The 19594-nt window shown below is 38.1% G+C and overlaps 1 protein-coding gene across 5 annotated transcripts; it reads right to left on the minus strand.

Moving 5' to 3' along the window:
* Window positions 1-7331: 7331 nt before the first annotated feature.
* On the minus strand, window positions 7332-19253 carry CEBPG (CCAAT enhancer binding protein gamma). 5 transcript variants are annotated; one of them, XR_012486805.1, is made up of 3 exons: window positions 19090-19253; window positions 16560-16698; window positions 7332-11247 (listed from the first exon to the last, which is right to left on the minus strand). XR_012486805.1 is itself a non-coding variant. In XM_074293219.1 (3 exons), exon 3 carries the CDS (start codon window positions 11130-11132, stop codon window positions 10680-10682), a length of 453 nt encoding a protein of 150 aa, XP_074149320.1. In that variant the 5' UTR covers window positions 11133-11247; window positions 16624-16698; window positions 19090-19253; the 3' UTR covers window positions 7332-10679. The 5 variants fall into 5 exon arrangements, 4 of the variants coding, with proteins under 4 accessions (XP_074149320.1, XP_074149322.1, XP_074149321.1 ...); XM_074293219.1 differs by having other exon boundaries at window positions 16624-16698; XM_074293221.1 differs by lacking the exon at window positions 19090-19253 and adding an exon at window positions 18160-18223 and having other exon boundaries at window positions 16624-16698.
* Window positions 19254-19594: the final 341 nt, after the last annotated feature.

Genomic DNA, 19594 nt, shown 5'->3' on the forward strand with positions numbered 1-19594 from the left:
TCAATCAGGTATGGTCTATTGATGAAATCATGCTGACTTTGGGAGCACCATTTCCTTTTCTAGATGTTCAGGAATCTTCCCTTTAATAATACAGTGTAGCATTTTGCCAATAACTGAAATCAAGTTCACTGGCCTATTCTCTCCCCTTTTTTAGCGTTTGGAACATTTTTTTGAGGGGGGAGATGACATTTCAAAGACAGAAAGAAGGTCCCATATACACCAAAAAATTTAGGACTATTAAAAAAAATTTATACCTTTTGTTTTTATATCACATACATTTCCAAACATGTCCCTTCTTCCTTTTTCCCCTTTTGAGAGAACTATTCCTTAAAACAAAGGAATTAGCAAAGTAAACCAACTCATCAAAAAAGCTATAAGTAATTATCCAAAGTTCCACACACACAAGTGCACCAGAGAGGTGCTTTTTCATATCATTGGGATCAAGCTCATCCAGTATAATTTTTATAACACTACTTGAGTGTTGTCTTTCCATTCACAGTTTTGTAGGCATTATATATTGTCTTCCTAGTTCTATTTACTTCCCTCTGCCATCAGTTCATCTTGCAAGGCTTCCATGTACTTTTCAAATTCATTCCCTCCAATGTGGTAATATTCTTTTACATTGATGTACTACAACTTGTTTAGCCATTTCTCAATCAATGGGCATCTATTGCTTCCAGGTCTTTGCTACTACAGAACTGGAAACAAAGGCAATGCTCATCAACTAAAGAATAGTTAAAACAAATCGCTGTACATGAATGTAAAGGAATGTTACTTCATGTAAAGGAATTAAGATGAAGGAGTCTAGACAAGCATGGAATGACTTATCAGGAATGATTCAAAGTGAAGTAAGCAGGACCAGAAAAAATGATGAGTACAATGGCTGCAATATAAATAAAAAAGAACACCACGATTCTATTAGATTTATGCTAAAACATACTACCCACCTCCTAGTAACTCTCCTTTTGAATGGGGACCCTCTTAGGAATCATCTTTCTTGGATCCTAAGTGCTGCCTTTAGCCCTCCCCAGTCTTGCCAAGCCCTTCCATCTTTATGTAGATCATAGCTTTGCCCAGGGTGTTCTTGCTCAATTCCTTGGCCCTAACCCTCATTTTGTATATTCTCCAAAACCCTAGATCCAATTGCTTCTGGTTGGCCTTCCTGCCTTTGGGCAAAAGCAGCTATAGCTTTCTTATTAATAGATGAAGCTTCCAAAATAGCTCTTGGTCCATGCCTTTCTGTCTACACCTCACATCGTACCCAGAGCATCCTAAAAGTGGAGAGATCTCAGTGGCTCTCCAGCGAGCACCTGGCTGCATCTCCGGAGATTCCCCCTACTCCAAAGATCTGTTCCCATTCTTCCAGGACTCACCCCTTGCCCTCCTGTGAGAAGTCCTGGATCCTAACTCCCAAGACCTGATCTAAGTGATTCCCCCCTCCTAGACTCAGGTGCTCTCTGGCTTGCCAATGGCTCTCGCTTTGTACTTAATGGAACTCTCTAGTCTGGTTACTCAAGTGGTTTCCCTTCGTGAGACCATCGAGTCAGATGTTCCTTAATTGTTCTGTTTCCTTTATTGCTATCCCCATCCCATCTCTCTTGACGAGGTAGCCCCTGGAGTGACTTCCTAATTGCTCCTCTTTGGCCAGCTCAAAGTGGTTAAGGATGAAAGGGCCTACAACCCTATTCCCTGATTCTTGTTTCTCTTTCCAAAAAGATAAAAAGTGGAGAAATGGAATGAGCCTCAGCCAATCTTGTTTCTACATGGAAGCTGATTGCAAAGGGGAAAACCACAGGAATGCTGTTGTCCACTCAGCCAGGTGTAGGAAGCTTGGCTCCTGCTGACTGTTTCAAGGTTTGGGGATCCAGCAGAGCCTCATTAGTTTCAACCAGTGACTGAAGGGTTACCTTCCTTGGGAGGTGACTTTTAAATATTAGGCAAGCCTCTCAGATCGGGGAATTCCCAGATGTTTCTTGGTTGCTTTTATTATAATAAAGCCCCTTCCTCAGAAAAAGGTCTGGGTCTCTTGGCAATTTTTACTTATTGAACCTGCTCTCCCACTATACTTCCCATTCATCTTTGCAGTTAGGATAATTTTTATTGTTATTCAGTCACATCTCTCTTCATGATCTCATTTAGGGCTTTTTTTGTTTTGGTTTGGTTTGGGGGGCATATATCAGACATAGTTAACTACTTCCTTCTCCATCTCACTTTACAGATGAGTAAACTGAGGCACATGAGGTTACTTGATTTGTCCAGAGTCCCACAACTGAGCCCAGATTTTAATTTACTAATCTTTCTGGCTCCAGGCTCAGCACTCTATAAACTGCACCATCTAGTTGCTCAATTTGTATACTAGCATCTCAACATATTAAACCAGGTTTCTCTGACACCTGTATGCCCAATGCCTAACTAAAAGTAAACAGGCATTAAAAGCTGATGTGCTAAGTTCTTCATAAATATTGTTTCTTTTCATAGTCACAACTATCCTGAAAAGTGGGTGCTAATTTTATCCCCAATTTAGAGTGGAAGAAACCCAGGCCAACAGAAGTGACTTGTCCTGAGTGGTCATAAAGCTTCCTGCCCGCAAGCCTAGAATAGATACCCACTATATCACCTACCAGTCTAGAGGACAGTGATACTGCTTTCATCCATTGTTTATCTCTGGATTCAAGTTGGAACCCTTGTTTCTTTAGTACACATTCAGCATTTTATACTTTCGTTAGACTTTTTGCCAAAAGAACTGATCGATTGTTAAAACAAAATGGGGAGAGTTGGAAGAGGAAATACTAATGAAACAAATGCACAAAAGAGTTCGGAAGGGGACTGAGTAGTATTGGTGGTACTATGTTAAAATTAATGTGTACTTTTTAAAAGCTTATAAATTCTATTTTCATATGAAATGGTTTTTTTCTGTCTTTTATAAGGAAATACTCATGTTTCTTATGACTTTAAAGTTCATAATAAAAATTCTATTTAAAAAAGCAACAAAATAAAACTGAACTTTTTGCCATTATAATGATTAAGTCTGGCACTAAAAAATTCAGAAACGTCACTCCTCTTTTTTTCAGAAGTGGGTGTGTCATAATCTGTTTATTAGTTTCATTGAACTTTTTTCTCTGTTATTATTACAAGGGAAGGTTCTCTGGGTTTAAACTAACCTAAAAAAAAATACTTTAAAAAAAGTTTTGAGATTATTTGTCCTTCTAGCCCAGTGTACTTCTGTTCATTTGCATCCCCAACACTTGGCATAGTACCTGACACAGAGTAAGCTCTTAATAAATGCTTGCTGATTCATTGCCACAATCTTCTAGATTGTCGACAATACAATGTCACAACAGTCACACTTGGCAGCTCTTTCAGTACCTTAAGATGCAATTCATCCGACTTAAAACTCATCAAGGATACGAATGCCTTTATAATCTCTCTAAGGCAGAGATGTCAAACTCCCATGAAGCACTCCAGAGGGTCATCTCCCCTCCATCCCCTTTTCTATTGTTTGGCATCAGTGCTCTAAGGCACCCATTCCCTATTCTGTCTTTACAGAAACAAGACAGTAAGTATTCTTTCCATTTCAAAGAAAACTGAAGCTCTGGGAGTGAAGTAACTTGCTTATGGTTCCCACATCAATTACAGATCAAATTGAATTCAAACTCAGGTCTTCTTACCCCAATGGTTATCAACAACCATCTCTAATAGGGAGCTCAAGCATTACCTGAGATTAAAACAAAGCTATATTTAAGATTCTACAAGCTAGGCTTCAGCAATATGTAATTGAGAATTAGCAGGAAGGTGGGCTGTTTTTCAAAGAGGCAGAGGAATTGGAGATCAAACTGCCGACATTTACTGGATTATGGGAAAAGGGAATTCCAGGAAAGTATCTATGCTACATGACTACACTACAGTCTTTGTGTGGATCACAATAAAATACGGCAAATCCTTCAGGAGATGGGAGTAGCAGATCATCTTACTGGACTCCTAAGGAACCTATAAGCAGGCCAAGAAGCAAGTCAGAACCAACATGGAACAACTGATTGTTTAACATGGGAAAAGAAATACAAGGCTGTAGAATGGCACTTATTTAAGTTAGATGCAGAATGCATCATGCAAAATGCCATTCTGGATAAATCAAAAGCTAGAATTAAGGCTGCCAGGAGAAATATCAACAATCTCAGCTATGCACAGATTATCACTTTGATGGCATAAAGAAAAGAGTATAAAAGCGAAGTTTAACATCAAAAAAACTTAAGATGTTAGCAACTGATCCCATCACTTCCTGACAAATAAAGGAGAAATGGAAGTGTGAGAAACGCTGAAAAGTTAGGTTTCCAGTGTTTGAGGTAGTAGGGGACTGGGATAGTAGGTATCACTGACCAAGAGGTTTCCAGAATATGAGAGGTTAAGGAAAGTTAGGATTCACAGAACAATTAAGTGACCAATAGAAGCCTTGAGCAAGTAAGAAATTAGGGAGTTAGGAAGGTACAGGTGGATTCAACCAATCAGAAAGTATTGTGGTTTTGAGAAAACCACAAACTTAATAGCCCATCCAGCCCAAACTAGTTGGAATCAATGATAGGATTTGACCAAATCACTACTCCACCTAATAGGCTAACGGAATATTAAGCACACCCCAGAGGAGGAGTTTTTTGCCATTTTTGAAAATCGGGAGGTATGGTGGGGGGAAACATGTTTTATTCATATTAAGGGGAAGCATGTAGTGGGCGTATCAGGAAGATACAGAAGAAACGGACCAATCCGTTCTCTGAAGGGAAGGGCTGCAGCACAGGAGCAAGTGCTTGGGGGCTTCCTCTTCCTTAAGAATGGGACCCGCTTCTGGCCAGAAATGCCATGATTCCTTAAGATTCCTTTTTTAATCAATTTTCCTCAATACCTAATTTTCAAGAGTGTGTTTCCAACAGAAGCAATATCAGAATTTATATTTTTGGACTCAAGGATCACTGCAAATAGCAATTGCAGCCATGAAATTAAAAGGCACTTGCTCCACATATGGACAGCATACTAAAAAGCAAAGACATCCATCACCTTCCTGACAAAGATCCATATAGTTAAAGCTGTGATTTTTCCCGTAGCAATGTATGAATTATGAGAACTGGACTATAAGCTGAGGCGGCACAGAACTGATGCTTTCAAAATGTGATGCTGAATACTTTGGGTCCCTTACATAGCAAGGTCAAATCAGCCAATAATTAATTCAAACTATTTACTGGAAGGTCAAATACTGAAGATGAAACTTATTACTTTGGCAAATGCAAAGGGCAACAAGAGGATAAAATGTATAGTTGAAAACGATGAACACAAGCTTGGACAGACTTCAGGAGAGCCTGGCATGTCCATGGGATCATGAAGAGTCTGACATGACTCATGGATCAGTAACCATTTAAGAAGTTACTAGTAGGTTCCAGGTTTGGGGCTAAAGGCAAAAGTTTCTTTCCTCAAGGCACTCACAATGTCGAAGCAAGCAAATTTTCAAATGACTTTAAGTGACTTGCAGCCCATAATGTCACAGTTATTAGGTGTGGGAACCCAGATTTTCTGATTTGGTTCAATGATCTAACTCCTTAGAAGTATACCTTATAGTGCTTGTTTTGGCTAATAATTAAACAAAAATAGTAGCATTAGGTGCTGTCTGGATGTTGAGGGGAAGGGCAAACAGACCAACAATTAAGATGTGCAATTATCATTAATCAGTTTCTCCTGGGAAAGAATCTCCATTATACTTGACAGGTACAAGCCAATAGTGTAAGAAGCCACTAATACCTATAGAGGTCTCAACACCCCATTTTATCCTTACACTCATTTCTGCTATTTCTCTAATTAATTAGTTGATTACATGTAGGCAACTTTGGAATTCATATTTTTCCTCAAATCTGATCCTTTTGACCCGGGCCAGAAAAGGGGAAGCAATACAAGGCACAGAGGAAAGCATGCTGGAGTTGAAGTCAGAGGATCTGATTTTTAAATTTGCCTCTCTGAATTCCTCTGGAGCTCATTTTCCTCAACCATAAACAAGGAAATCAGACTAGGTGCCTACCACAAACCCTTTTGTCACTGAAACTATGATTCTTCCCCATCTTTTGTAAAGGGAAGGCAAGGAGCAGAGTACAGCCATTTAAACACTGTTAGGTGAAAACCCAAGTTTAAATCCTTCAAAATGAAGTTTAGGTTTTGGATGGATCAGAATTATTATCTACGGGCCAGTCCAATCATCAAAATCTCCACTCATAGCCACCAGATCTCACACTGCATTGTCTCAAGGTACTTCTCTGCTTTTTGATATTTTCATTTTTACTTACCCCTTTTACTCACCTTGTAGTGAGCCACCAACCATAAGAAGGCTCTGAGGTTAAATCTTCTCCACATGGCACTTTGAACAATAGAAACTTAAAAGCAGTACCTGGGCATATTATGCACCATACTGCCTCTTACAGCAATTAAACAGAGCTCTGTCATTCTTATTGAGATACAAAATGCAGAACCACTCAGATGATGAAATTAAACTGTGAAAACAGTAGTAGGGGTGTTAGTTTACTCCAAAGATCTGAGACCACCACAATAGGTACCAACTAACACTCTTGATTCAATATTACTCAATATTGTATGGCAACCAAATCATAAAACAAAAAGGACAAAGCACATTTTAAATCACAGCTCACTGCTTTCACTTATAAAAGCAAAAAAAGTAGGAATAATTTTCAAGAAGCATTTTATGCTTAAAATGAATAAAAAAAATCTTAAAATTCATTTTCCTCTAAATATTAAACTCAATTCACTTCTTATAAACAAAATGCTGTAATCTATTATTTTTAAAATGTTCTGAATGTCCTGGTGAGGACAAAGACTTTATACACTCTAAAAATGGCACGGCAAGCAGGTCAGAATGGCCTGATACTTCTGACTTCTTTAACTAAATTAGCCTTTAAAATGCAAGGTCAATTCCAAAATCATTTAGAAAAATTTCATATTTATAACTTGAAAAATGATAGCTAAGAACAAGCTTGTGAATTTTTTTTTCCTTCATTAGGAAATAAGGTTATCTGTCTAATCAGCAAAACCCAATGTACTGCTTTCCCAAATCTAAGTAGAGTATAATTCTTAATTAAGAGGTAATATCTAAATAACCAAAAATAAAATTTTATTTTCAACAATCACTACATGAAATTATTCCCCAGCTAATTAAAATCTAGATCCCACCAAGAGACAAAAACAATTTCAAAATCTGGATAACAGATCTCCCAACTCACATCCACCCAATTTGTTCATTATACAACAAAAACCTTATATATACAATTTTAAAAGTAAATGCAAATTGGTACCATTGTTCCAAAGATTTTTATTTCAAATTCATTGGAAGAAATTAAATTTTATTAAAAAAATAGAAATCTCACAAACTGAGAAAAGCCAGAAATAGAAAGAACAAGTTGGTACTTTTTTTTTTTTCCTGAGAGGCAGAGCTAACAACCATAAAGTGGTCTTTCTTCTCCCTAGCTTCTGTCAATTCAACATAAAAAACCAGCTTCCCTATTTCTAAGGCAGTTTGGAGCACTTGGAGCACTATCTGATTTAGGTTAAATATTTTAGTCCTGCTGAAGTCAACAGAGAAAGCTGAAGTGCTTTAAATTACACAACACACACCTCCAATTTATGTCATTTTCCAAATTTCTAAGCCCTGATTTTCTAGAACATGTTCCACTTTATTACCATGTCTTCTACTGTGCCGGAGCACTTTTTGTAACGAAAAGCCAATGAAGTTGACTGAGTCTAAGCAAAAATAAGCTTTTAGATGGTGGAATCTTGTATTCTGAAGCTTTCAGAAACTGATGATTTTAAAAGTAAAATATAAATTGAAGACCACCAGCCCACCAGTTTGTGTAGAAACTTGGTACATTGGCCAAACGAATGGCTTAACCCACAAATCAAATTCTATGGCTTTACGGCAGCATTAAGGATAGTTAATTTGATAAGCTTTCAACTTTGTCACTTCCCAACATTTGGTTTTCCTTTGAAATTATGTACTTATCTGTTATTCCACTAAAACCAAAGCCCTCATTCCAACCCAACATATAAGATATTACAAATGCACTTTTATTTTTGTGTACTATGAAAATTGTCTCTAATGTATCTTAAACTAAAACTCTGTAATTTAAGCTCAAGCATAAAAGCTTGAATCTACTTAAGAAATAGTTGCAAATTATATTTTAGCTGATTTTAAAATATTTAACACACATCTAACTCCCTCAATAGAACTCACAAATCCCCCTGGAATCACTGTAAAGCACATCAAGTCTGATGAGGTTGTTATTATTATAGTAAAGAACATGGGACTGGAAGTTAGGTGACCTGGATACTAGTCTTAGCTTAATCACTAATTTGCCACGTGATTTTGGGCAAGTTACAACCTTTCTATATCTTAGTTTCCTCATCTATATCATAAGGGGATTTGACTAGATTTCTAGAAACTGGCATTATATAGTTCTGTGATGAATGTGTTTATCAGCAATGACATAGAGGAGAAAAAAAAGTCTAGAACTATATGTGCTTGGCAGTAAGTGACCTGATTTCCTTAGATATGAAAATTTCATTTTTAAAATATTGAATGTTCAAGCTTCAATGTGCTTCTACAGACATATTGGGTAACTAGTTAATCAAAACCTCTATTAGCTTTAACAGGTGGCTAACCATTTCTAGCCAACACAATTAGCTGGTCCTTACAACCCTCCCCTAACATTCTTTCCTTGCTTCATATGAAGTCAGTAATGTTTGCAAAATAAAAAAAAAGGTTCAATCATTTCTAAAGTCATGGCTCTTATCTTCACAAACAAAGCTATTCCAATCCTATTCCAATAAGCAAGCCCAATGTCACTTATCACAACTCCAACTACTGAGTCTAATAGAAGATTCAAATCAGTTCAATTTGACAATATAAACCAAACCTTAATTAGCAACTTTATCCCATAAGTTTCCAATCTCTCCTCTCCCCTAAGCCAAAGAGTTCTACTGACAAACAAAATGACTTAGATGCCAAGAAAGGGGAAACTTTTATTTGTTATTGAAAACCTTTATAGTTTCCACTGCAAAGTATTCCACTTGGTAAATAAAAGGTACTGCTACTTCCCTAAACTGTCTTAATGATACTGATAAGAAGCACAACACTTCAGCTAAAAACTAGCCTGAGCCAAGAAGATCCAAGAGACACAAGCCAAACAGATTTACCTGTTGGAAAATCTTTCCACAACAGAAGGGATAAAGTCTACTAAATGAAGAGGAAGCCACTTCCACATACATCACAAACTAAAACAGATAAGATAAAGCAGAGCCAAAAAAAAAAAAAAAATGCTAAGACTTTTAAACTGCCATTTTTAAATGGAACTGTCCTTTTGACATTTTAAATCACAAAATAATTCTGTATTTTATCAAAATTCTTATAATTTTCTCACCAACATTCTCTTTCTAAATATGTTTATAGGACACACAAGTTTAAAAGTTAATGAATGGAACTAAATGGTACAATAAGATTTGGAAGAATATAGTGTGATGACCAGATAAGAAATATGCCAGGCTGATATTATAAATGATGAAATAAGTTAAAAGGGTTTGACATCTTAATTTCTCTGTTTAAAAGCCATGTTAATGGTACATTATCACTGTATTTTCAGGAAAGATATGAAGTCATCCACATATTTGAGAAATCATTCTTTTGTTAAAATAAAACTACTTTTTAATGAATGCTCCCTTATAAAATTGTAACCTAAGAAAAGTTCCCTTTTCAGTAAAACTACCTCTTGAACCAAGTACTTAACAGGCTGCTAGTATTGTATTCGATATATGTAGCCAAAATGTCTATTTTACCAATTCTTTGAAACTAACACTTAAAGTCACTTCAATTTTTCTGTGAGTTTTTTAAAAATCTTCCTGATTTTTCTTTTTTTCCAAATATCCCTATAATCCCAGAAATCTGACTGGAGAATTCTAACAAATTTCACTGATAGACGCTTATAAGAGTAAGTATTAATCCAATTGTTCCCTTAGCCATTTATGATTTTGGTATGCCAATTTCAATTTGCTACATAATAACATTTAAAATTTCCCGTTTATAATAATCATTTGTAACATATTAGCCATCATTGCTGAACCATACTATTGAGGAGCAATTTATGACAACTAGGGAAAAACTTCCAATTATGTTAAAACAACATATTTATAACCCTAATATTACAAATGAATCTGTCTCCAAAGACCCAATTTATATTATAGTGTACAGATTTTAAAAGAATATTTAACTAATTTTTTTCATCCTATTCTCTTCATTCATTAAAACCAACAGACTTCTGCTCAATCTGCCCCTTCTCTGCTATACTCCTATTTCTCCAAGCCAAAACAATGATCATTTCTAGGGAAATCCAAGTCTTAACAATAACATCAAGTTCTGAGATTCTTATATCTTTGAAAAAATTATCCAACATTTGATAAAAGGCAACTTATTACTTCAAAACAGACATACAAGTTAACATTTTAGGCTAATCAAATCTTCAGTGCTTAACCTAGAAAATATCCCAAAAAAGGATCTTTAAATATTAGGACAGAACAGCTTTGATAATAATGTGAGTGGTGAAAGTCACATCTTCTAAAGTTCAATTCCCCAAGACTGTGAAGCCACATCTCTACTGTCCTGTGTTATCAGGATTTGTTGTAGTGCTTTCAGTGCTCATAGGCTGTACGTTGTCTGCCAGATTGTGTGCGTGCTCAAGAAACAAATCTTTAAGTACACTTAATTCCTTAGTCAGCAGTTTAATTTTTGCTTCCAAGCGTTCATTTTCTTCTTTAAGCTGGTTGACCCTCTGTAGGGTATCCTGGGCTTTCTGCTTGCTTTTTAACCGACTTTTTTTCACTGCCATATTGTTTCGTTCCCTTCGCTGTCGATACTCATCACTGTTCCTATCCATAGATGAACTTTTTTTGCTTTGCTTGCTGGGAGGTGCAGCTTTGCCTCCTCCCCCAGGACTGACTGGCACCACCTGAGGAACCTGCTGCAAACCACTGGCATGGGCCTGTGTGTGAATAACGCTTATCCCGTTGGCTCCTGCAGCACTGCTCTGTTGGGATGTCTTGCTCATTTGGACAGACTCTTCTTTCACCACAGCACAGAGTTAGAAATGGTGGGGAGGGGAGCAGAAGACACAAGTGACTGACACTTTCCACACTAAACTGCCAAGAAGTCTTCACATGCACCTAGGAGAAAAATAACAGGTTTAAAAGAGATTTTGCACTTGACTGTATTTAACATAATCTTAGCAATGGTCTAGCCAACATTGTTTTAGTACTGGAAAAAAGTCTATGGCAGAACTGCCAACTGTTCAAATGTTTCAGAAATCTCAAATCATTTAATTTGGAAGAATTATTTAACAGGCCATCCTTTCCAGCTCTAGTACTATGGGAGGACAGATTGCATTTCTCCAAAAAACCATCCCTGATGAACGTCTAGTTTAGCACTCAGAATCTCCAGTAACAGTCATTTCACAACCTCCCTTGACAGTTTAGTACATTGCCTAACTTTTCTTCCAGTTATAAAGAGATTGTCTAATATTAATTTAAATTATCCCTGTAGCCATTTAACACTATTACTTATTTGTTCAACACAGTGGAAAAAAAAGTTTTCTTAGTGGATCTTTTTATATCCTTTCAATTTAATTTTCTCTCCTAGGATCATCTTTTCTACACAGAGGCCATCCAATTATTGGACTTTGGCTTTTTATTCATCAGTTACATTTGGTATTCCCTCAAATGTCTGATCCTGGGGCCAATCTGGGTCCGTATGAAAATGGCAAAAGTCTCATAATCATAAAGATTGTGGAGGAGAAAGTTATCTAGAGGTTGCTCCATAAAGGATGGGTTTGGACTATTAGATTTCTAAGTCCCTTTCCTTCAAGCTTTAACAATCTATGATTAGTTCTAATTTTGCTCCCTATCCTCCAAACTCAACTATTTTTTTGATGGGGGGAGGGCTCAAAAGGTTTTGAACAAGACTGGACAGAGTCACCATGATCCATACATACAGACATCATGCTAAGATAGAAAGAGAACATGAAAAATATATCTTTGGTTAAAACATAAAAAACAGAAACATAACACTAAGAAAGAAGGAGCACTGCATAATAGCTAGACAGCTCATCTTGGAGTAAAAATGATCTGAGTTCATGTCAAGAGTCTATCTATAGGACTCTTGACAGATTTTTTTTTTTTTTTTTTTTTCAGTATCCCAGGCCATGTTCTCTGAGACTAAAAGTTGTAGAGTAGGTGTCTGCTACCTGGACAAAAAGGAATTCAATACACCAATGAAATCGTTGATCTGGTTTAAAAAAAAAAAATAAAACACTAAAAATTTGGAATGAAATACCAGCAAATATGTAACTTAGCCACAGGTGTAATGCCAGAATCTCTAAAAATATCTAATCCATTTAGCTAAAAGAACATTACATCAAGTAAAGTAGATCAAACTTTTGACTTGAAATTAATTTTCAGTTTATTATAGCAAAATGCTATAAAACCCTATTTCATGATATACTACCCTGAAAAATGAATCCATGTGTCTAGATGTTTGTTAAACCAGATGCCACTCCTTACTGCATTCACAAATTAATCAAACAATCAGGAGTAAGCCTCACAGGCATACTATTCTTAAGAAAATAGCAGGTTACTACTACAGCAAATTCTAGATAGATCATACTGTCACTGAGCCTCAGCCTTCTAGGCAAATGGATTATTTTTATGGATAAATCATTACTGCTAAGTCAAAGAGATACATTAAAGCCCTAAGTTTATATTTCAGCATCTTTTCAAATAAATTGGGCTCTTACGATTTATGTACTGGATAAAAAAAATCAGAGTATTTAAAGTATATACAAGGAATACAAGTGGAAATTCTGGGTTCACATTTGCCTAGCTAGTACCTCAAAGCTTAGCCTACTAGAAACAGGGTGGTGCCTTTATCCCTTTCAAAAGAACCATTTCAAGTGTGAAGCATTTGGAAATACTTCAGATTAAAACTGGATCCGAAAACTGCAGCTTTCCGCCAACATTCTTATTGAGTCATAATTCTCAAATTCAACCAGTGCTTCCAAATCAGCATCATATTGAAGGCTCAGGACATTTTTATACAACAATGAAAAGAAACCCCAAAACTCATATGAGCTATAACAAAAATGTAAAAAAAACAAAAACAAAACTATTTTAATCTATCAAAATTTGATGCATAGGTAATGCATCCTTTTTTTCTGATTCAATTAAATTTGAAGTTTTCCTTAATTTGTTTTTTACCTTAACAAAGGCATGCACTTTGATTCAAGGCCTCCCAAGAAAAATCAAGGTAAATGATTAAATTATTCTAATTCAAGATAATGATACTGAAATGTCTTCATTATCCACAAAAGTTTGTGATTGATTACTGAGAGCAGATAATAAAAGAAAACGAAACTCCCTTGGCTACCTCTTGTTTGTTTCTCTACAGCACAAGCTACTCCTCTTTCCATTCAGCTCACCATTTTCCCCAATTAACCATCTTATTTTTAAATACATTTATAGCATTGTACAACTGATTTGCCCATCTGCCTTAGGCTTATTACCCTCTAGAAGTTTTAAAGTCGGTAAGTCTAAATGTAATCTATTTGGTGCCACTATTTGTTTCCCAGTTTACAAGAAGCTATACAACTTGGGCACCTGAAAGAACCCATCTTTACATATCCCCATTTTTAATAAACTACTGAAAATGGTCTTAAAGCTTTTTATGCAAGAGATGTGTTTAATATTATTTTCACAGGGCAAAGCAATCTAAGAACAAGGAATTTAACTCAAATGTCAGCTCTGTAGGGCCATGCTTATGGCTATACCAAGGACTCATAGGTTTACCCAATGGACAATACTTAATTCTCTAAAGAAAGAACTGAATTGATAGTCATGTGTTCCAAAATCCTTTATGTTAAAAGAGATCTGAATAAATTAAGTTGCATACCTTTTTATGTCTTTATATAGACATGTACTTGGGTGAATGATGATGTACTTCTCTTTATAATACCATCAGAAGTTAAGAGATTTCCTCAAAGCTTTTGAAAAATGCCTTTAGGGCAACAATGTGAATACCACAATAATTTCATTTTTTTCAATTTTATTTACAATGAGAAAAAAAGTTTTTTGAGGATCATAGGATCTACTTTAAGAATAAGCTAAACTCAGCCATTCTGGAGAGCAATTTGGAAATATGCTCAAAAAGTTATCAAACTGTGCATACCCTTTGACCCAGCAGTGTTACTACTGGGCTTATATCCCAAAGAGATCTTAAAGGATGGAAAGGGACCCACACGTGCAATAATGTTTGTGGCAGCCCTCTTTGTGGTGGCCAGAAACTGGAAACTGAGTGGATGCCCATCAATTGGAGAATGGCTGAATAAATTATGGTATATGAATGTTATGGAATACTATTGTTCTGTAAGAAATGACCAGCAGGATGATTTCAGAAAGGCCTGGAGAGACTTACATGAACTGATGCTGAGTGAAATGAGCAGGACCAGGAGATCGTTGTATACTTCAACAACAATACTATATGATGATCAATTCTGATGGATGTAGCCATTTTCAACAATGAGATGAACCAAATCAGTTCCAATAGAGCAGTAATGAACTGAACCAGCTACACCCAGCAGGGAGATGACTATGAACCACTACATAGAATTCCCAATCTCTCTAATTTTGTCCACCTGTATTTTGGATTTCCTTCACAGGCTAATTATATACTATTTGAAAGTCTGATTCTTTTTTGCACAGCAAAACAACTGTTTGGACATGTATACATATATTGTTTTTTAATTTATACTTTAACATATTTAACATGTATTGGTCAACCTGCCATCTGGGGTGGGGAGGGAAGGAAGGAGAGGAAAAATTAGAACAAAAGGTTTGGCAATTGTTAATGCATATATCTGGTAAATAAAAACTATTAAAATAAAATTAAAAAAAAAAAAAAAAGCTAAACTCAAGTTTTTATCTTTAAGGTACTATGATGAAAGGATATTCCATCTACCTCTTTGTGGAATGATTAACCCACAGGTATTATATCATAATAACCCACTGTACATTTTCAGACTTTTTCAAAATAACGATCAATTGTGCTGATTTTTTTCTTTTTCTTTCTTCTTTTTTTAAATATTATTATATATAATTGTCCTATGGGATTTGAAAAGATACTGGGGAAAATTAGAATAATGTGAAAAAACAGAAGACAGAAAAAAAACCAATTTAACATTGCCTGATTAGAATTGAAATGATCTGTCTTGTATCATCAAGAATTTACAGCAAAGTAATCTCAATAAATTGAACTCTAAGTCAAAGTGACTGAAAACTCAAACAAGACATACAGATTTTTATTAAGTAACAATCTGATTCACTAATACCCATAACTATTTTCTAATTTAGACTTAGGTAATGATATATACTTCTCAGATCACCTAATCAAAAGTCAAGAGAATTTTACCTCAGCCTTTAATTTCAAAATTGAGAAAAAGAGGCCCATAGAGACTAATCCAAAATCACATAGTAGTACAGCTGAACAACTAACCAAGTTTTACCACAATTATTTGTGGATTTTTTTTTCTAAAACTTGTTTTTAAAACTGAGTTTAAAACATTCTAAGATCAACATATTAGGGCATAAAAAAACCCTATAGCATACAAATGCAATAAAATATTAATGTGCAGTAAGCAATTATGAATATGAAGAATTCAGAGACCTGAAATTTGTATGAACTGATGCAGACCAAAATAAACAGAACCCAGAGAACACTATACACAGTGATCATAATGGTTTAAATGAACAGATAAATAAAAAGAAGCTATACTCTGAGTAATGGAAAATCAATGAAAGTTCTAGAGAAGCTATAATAAAATAAGAAGGATAGGGGATTAACATGAAAGATAATGACTGATGCTTTAAAAGCAGTGGTGAGAAGCAATTGATATAAAGACAAAAGGTACTATTAAAATGTATTTTTTTTTCCAATAAAGGGATATGGAAGTAGTAAAAACAACAACAACAACAAAAAAAAAAACCCTAAAAACATTGTTATTTGTTAAATAATGCTCAAGGGGGAAAAAAGAAAAGTTTGCCTGTAAAAGTGGAAAAACATGAAAAAACCGTACTTGCCTAATTTCAATTCAATATAATATTTATTAAGTGCTTCTTTCTGGGTTTGGAAAAATGGAGAGATTCAAAATTTATTTATATCCCTAATCTCATGGAGCCAGCCTAGTGGAAGGGATGGGCAAATCTACAAATAACTACATGATAAGTGAATAAGGATCTAAAGTGAAAAAGCATGAGGATCAGTTTATTCAGGTAATGGAGAAGGGGCCTAGTTATCAGGATGCCCCTCTAGCATCCTACCCCTCGTGGGATATGCAGAGTTCCCCTCAAGAAAATACACTTTCTTTTAAAATAAAAACCAAACAAAAACAACACTCCACATTTTTATCACTCCTCTGATTACTTCTGCTCACCATTTTCATTAGCTTCATGTTCACTTCAAATTCTCTTGCAGCTGTGATAAATTTTCGTACCTACCTCTTTTCCCAGATGATTCTCAGAATGTTACATGATCATCCACAATAAATACCTTCTATATATCCAGTATGTGAACTGCAAGAAATCAGAATTGATTCCCATAAACAAACAAGAATATTACTATATCTCAATTTAGATCTACATCACAATCTGACATTCCTTCACAACTAGCTTATTAAAACCCAAGAGTTTTTCTAAACCTATTCCTGTTATTTTACCAGTTTCAAACTATCGATGCAAAAATATGTTTCTTTTTGGTAATGATATAATATCGTTCACCTTCCTGATATTTAGAAACACACTTGATCCCAATGGGCCATTATTATAAGTCTGGGTTGTCAAATACACATTTCGCAAACAAACCAAAAATTAAGCCTTTCTGGAAAGGACATTTAGCTTTTTATTTAGTTCATCAAGCCCCAGATGCCCTTATTGCTGGTCCCCAAACTAGTACTTAGCACTTCACTCCAGAGGTCAAAGTTAGCAGCCAGCAAGAGAATGGGCTACTTCTCCAATCCAGGGAGGAGGTGGGGTATGTTTCCCCAGGGGGAGGAAGTGTTGACAGAGAATATTGGGTTGTGCTCCTACAGCAGGATAGGAAGTGATATTCCCCTCCCACACAAGAGAGAAACAAAACACTCTTCCAGTATTACTGTAGGAGAGCCAGAAATTAGTTCCCCAGGGCCTAATTGATTGGGGGGCAGGGGTAGCTCAGAGGAGGTCACAGGGGAGAGGGAGGTGGCTCTGACTAGGAAGACAAGGAAAAAGCAGAGATTCATTTGACATTTTGGGAGGATTACCAGGTCTTGGTCAATTATATATATTAGGTTCTAGTCAAAGTTTATCCACTAACTTTTCAATGTGACACTGGGCAAATCCCCTTCCATTTTGGAACATCTCAGTTTTCCCACTAGCTGAATGACATTGGACTAGAAGGTGTCTTAAAGAACTCCTCCAGTTCTGACCGTTTATGGTTCTAGGTTTCCCATGCTGGGTTCCAGGCAAGAGCAAGGGCTTCAAGAGCCTGGGAGAAGAGGAAGTGGGGCTGGGGTCCACTCTGATGGAAGAGGAACAGCACAAAAAGATAGTGGAGGTGACCTTGGGCTTGAGGTCCCTAGCAGAAGAAAATAAAATGATAACATTAACAATAAATAATAAACATACCTGACATTTACACGGCACTTCAAATGCTTTTCATCTACCATCCTATTTAACCCCCTAAAGAAGTTGTGAAGTGCTATTATCTTATTGCCATTTTACACTCATGGAGGTAGAGAAGTTAAGTGACTGGCTCAAGATCATTCAGGTAAGTAGGAGATAGCCCACGTACAAAGTCCAGTCAGTACAACACTTGGGAACTTGGGGGAAAAACCCTGTATTTCCATATAATTTATTTCCCTCGTAATGTTGGGTATTTTATTTTATGCATTTAAAAACATTCTTTAGGTAAATGCTCTCTCAAAGGTGTGGGAGGGGCTGGGGAGAGGAAGAGAATTTGAACTCAAAGCCTATTAAAACGAATTGACATTCACTTACGCCCATTATTCAGGGAAGGGGCCCAGAAGCTTCCGCAGCAGTCACTGGGATTTATGACAGAGCCCGGCGCCTCAGGAGTGCTCCCCACCTCCCCCCAGCGCGCCTAACCTGCAAGCTCGCGCTAAACCCCAACTTCTCCTGCCACAAGTCGTTCCCAGTCCCTTTCAGCGCCCCGGCTCCCCTTTAACGACTGTACCCATTTTGTCCTACACATTCGCACACAGTTGCTCGCAAGCGGCCCCCTCCATCAGACTGAGCGCTGCCAGGTGCAAGGGTGTTTTCTGCCTTTCCTAAACCACCAGTTTGGACAGCGCCGAGCACAGAGAAAGAACTTAGTGACTGCTCGGATCATCAATGCGCAGCTTTCAGAGCACGAAGGGAACGCGGGGATCCGAGAAGTGACTGGTCTAAGATCTCTCAGGTAGGAAACAATGGACTTGGCTGGCCTCCCTGCCCCCGCCAGCTCCTTTCCACTCACGCTCCCCACGCGGCCTCTGAAGCAGAGGGAGGTGAGGGGTCTCCTCCTCCCGGAAGGCCGCGGGGAGGGCCGGGGCCTTCCTGCCCCGCCCCTCTCTCGGGCTCTGGGTGGGAGCCAGGGATGACCTCACCGCACCAGAGGGTGGGTGTTGCCAGCAGGTTGCATCAGACGCTGCACACGGAGCCACTTCCCCCCCACCCCCCGCCACCATCCACCCCCCGGGTCACGCGGGGACTTCCCCGGGCGGCGACGGCGTTCGGGGCTCGGGTCCCGCCACGGCCAGTCCCCGCTTCCTGCGCCCGGCTCTAGAGCGCGCCCCCAGCGGCCTCGTAGCTTCGTGCTCACGCGAGCGGCCGGCTCCACCGAGGCCTCCAACATCTACCGAGCCCGGCCCGACCCGACCCGTTCGAGCTCCCCAGAGCCGCCTTCGCCGGCCCGGCCCGGCTCCTTACCTAGGGGGCCTGCACCCGAGGCGAACCCAGCGAGGCCCCCGCTACGGCGCGACCCCCTCGCCTGGCTTCGAGGAGTTGGAACCGGCGAACAGCGAGAAGCGATTGCGAAACCAAGCTGCCTCTCGCTCCCGCCCGGGCCGCGCTAGCTCCTGCTCTCACACCCTCCTCCCCTCCCCCTTTCCCAGCACCATTTACAGGCTGCCGGCCCCTGAGCCAATGGGAAAGCCCCATGCCGGAGGATGATGAAACCTGCGCCCTCGACTGGCATCTCTGTAAGCCAATAGCAAGCAGAGCTTCTGGAAGGGGGCGGGGCTCAGGAATTCCTGTTTGCTTTAAAGTGACTAGGACTAGGAGGGTGTGGCTGAACCCCGCCAGACTCCTCCTCCTTCTCCCCACACCTGGACACCTCAGGCTAAACTCTTCCCCTGCCTGAGAGAGCGGCCCTTGGGGTGGCTCCGGAGCCTCGCTACGGCAGTTTCGCCACTGCTGAACCCTTATAGAAGAA

The sequence above is a fragment of the Sminthopsis crassicaudata genome, chromosome 2 (genome assembly GCF_048593235.1).
Source record: "Sminthopsis crassicaudata isolate SCR6 chromosome 2, ASM4859323v1, whole genome shotgun sequence".
In the NCBI taxonomy this organism is placed as follows: domain Eukaryota; kingdom Metazoa; phylum Chordata; class Mammalia; order Dasyuromorphia; family Dasyuridae; genus Sminthopsis; species Sminthopsis crassicaudata.

What these genes read in the sequence shown, in the direction of transcription:
- CEBPG (XM_074293219.1), bottom strand. Translation starts at nt 11,132, where the DNA reads ATGAGCAAGACATCCCAACAGAGCAGTGCTGCAGGAGCCAACGGGATA.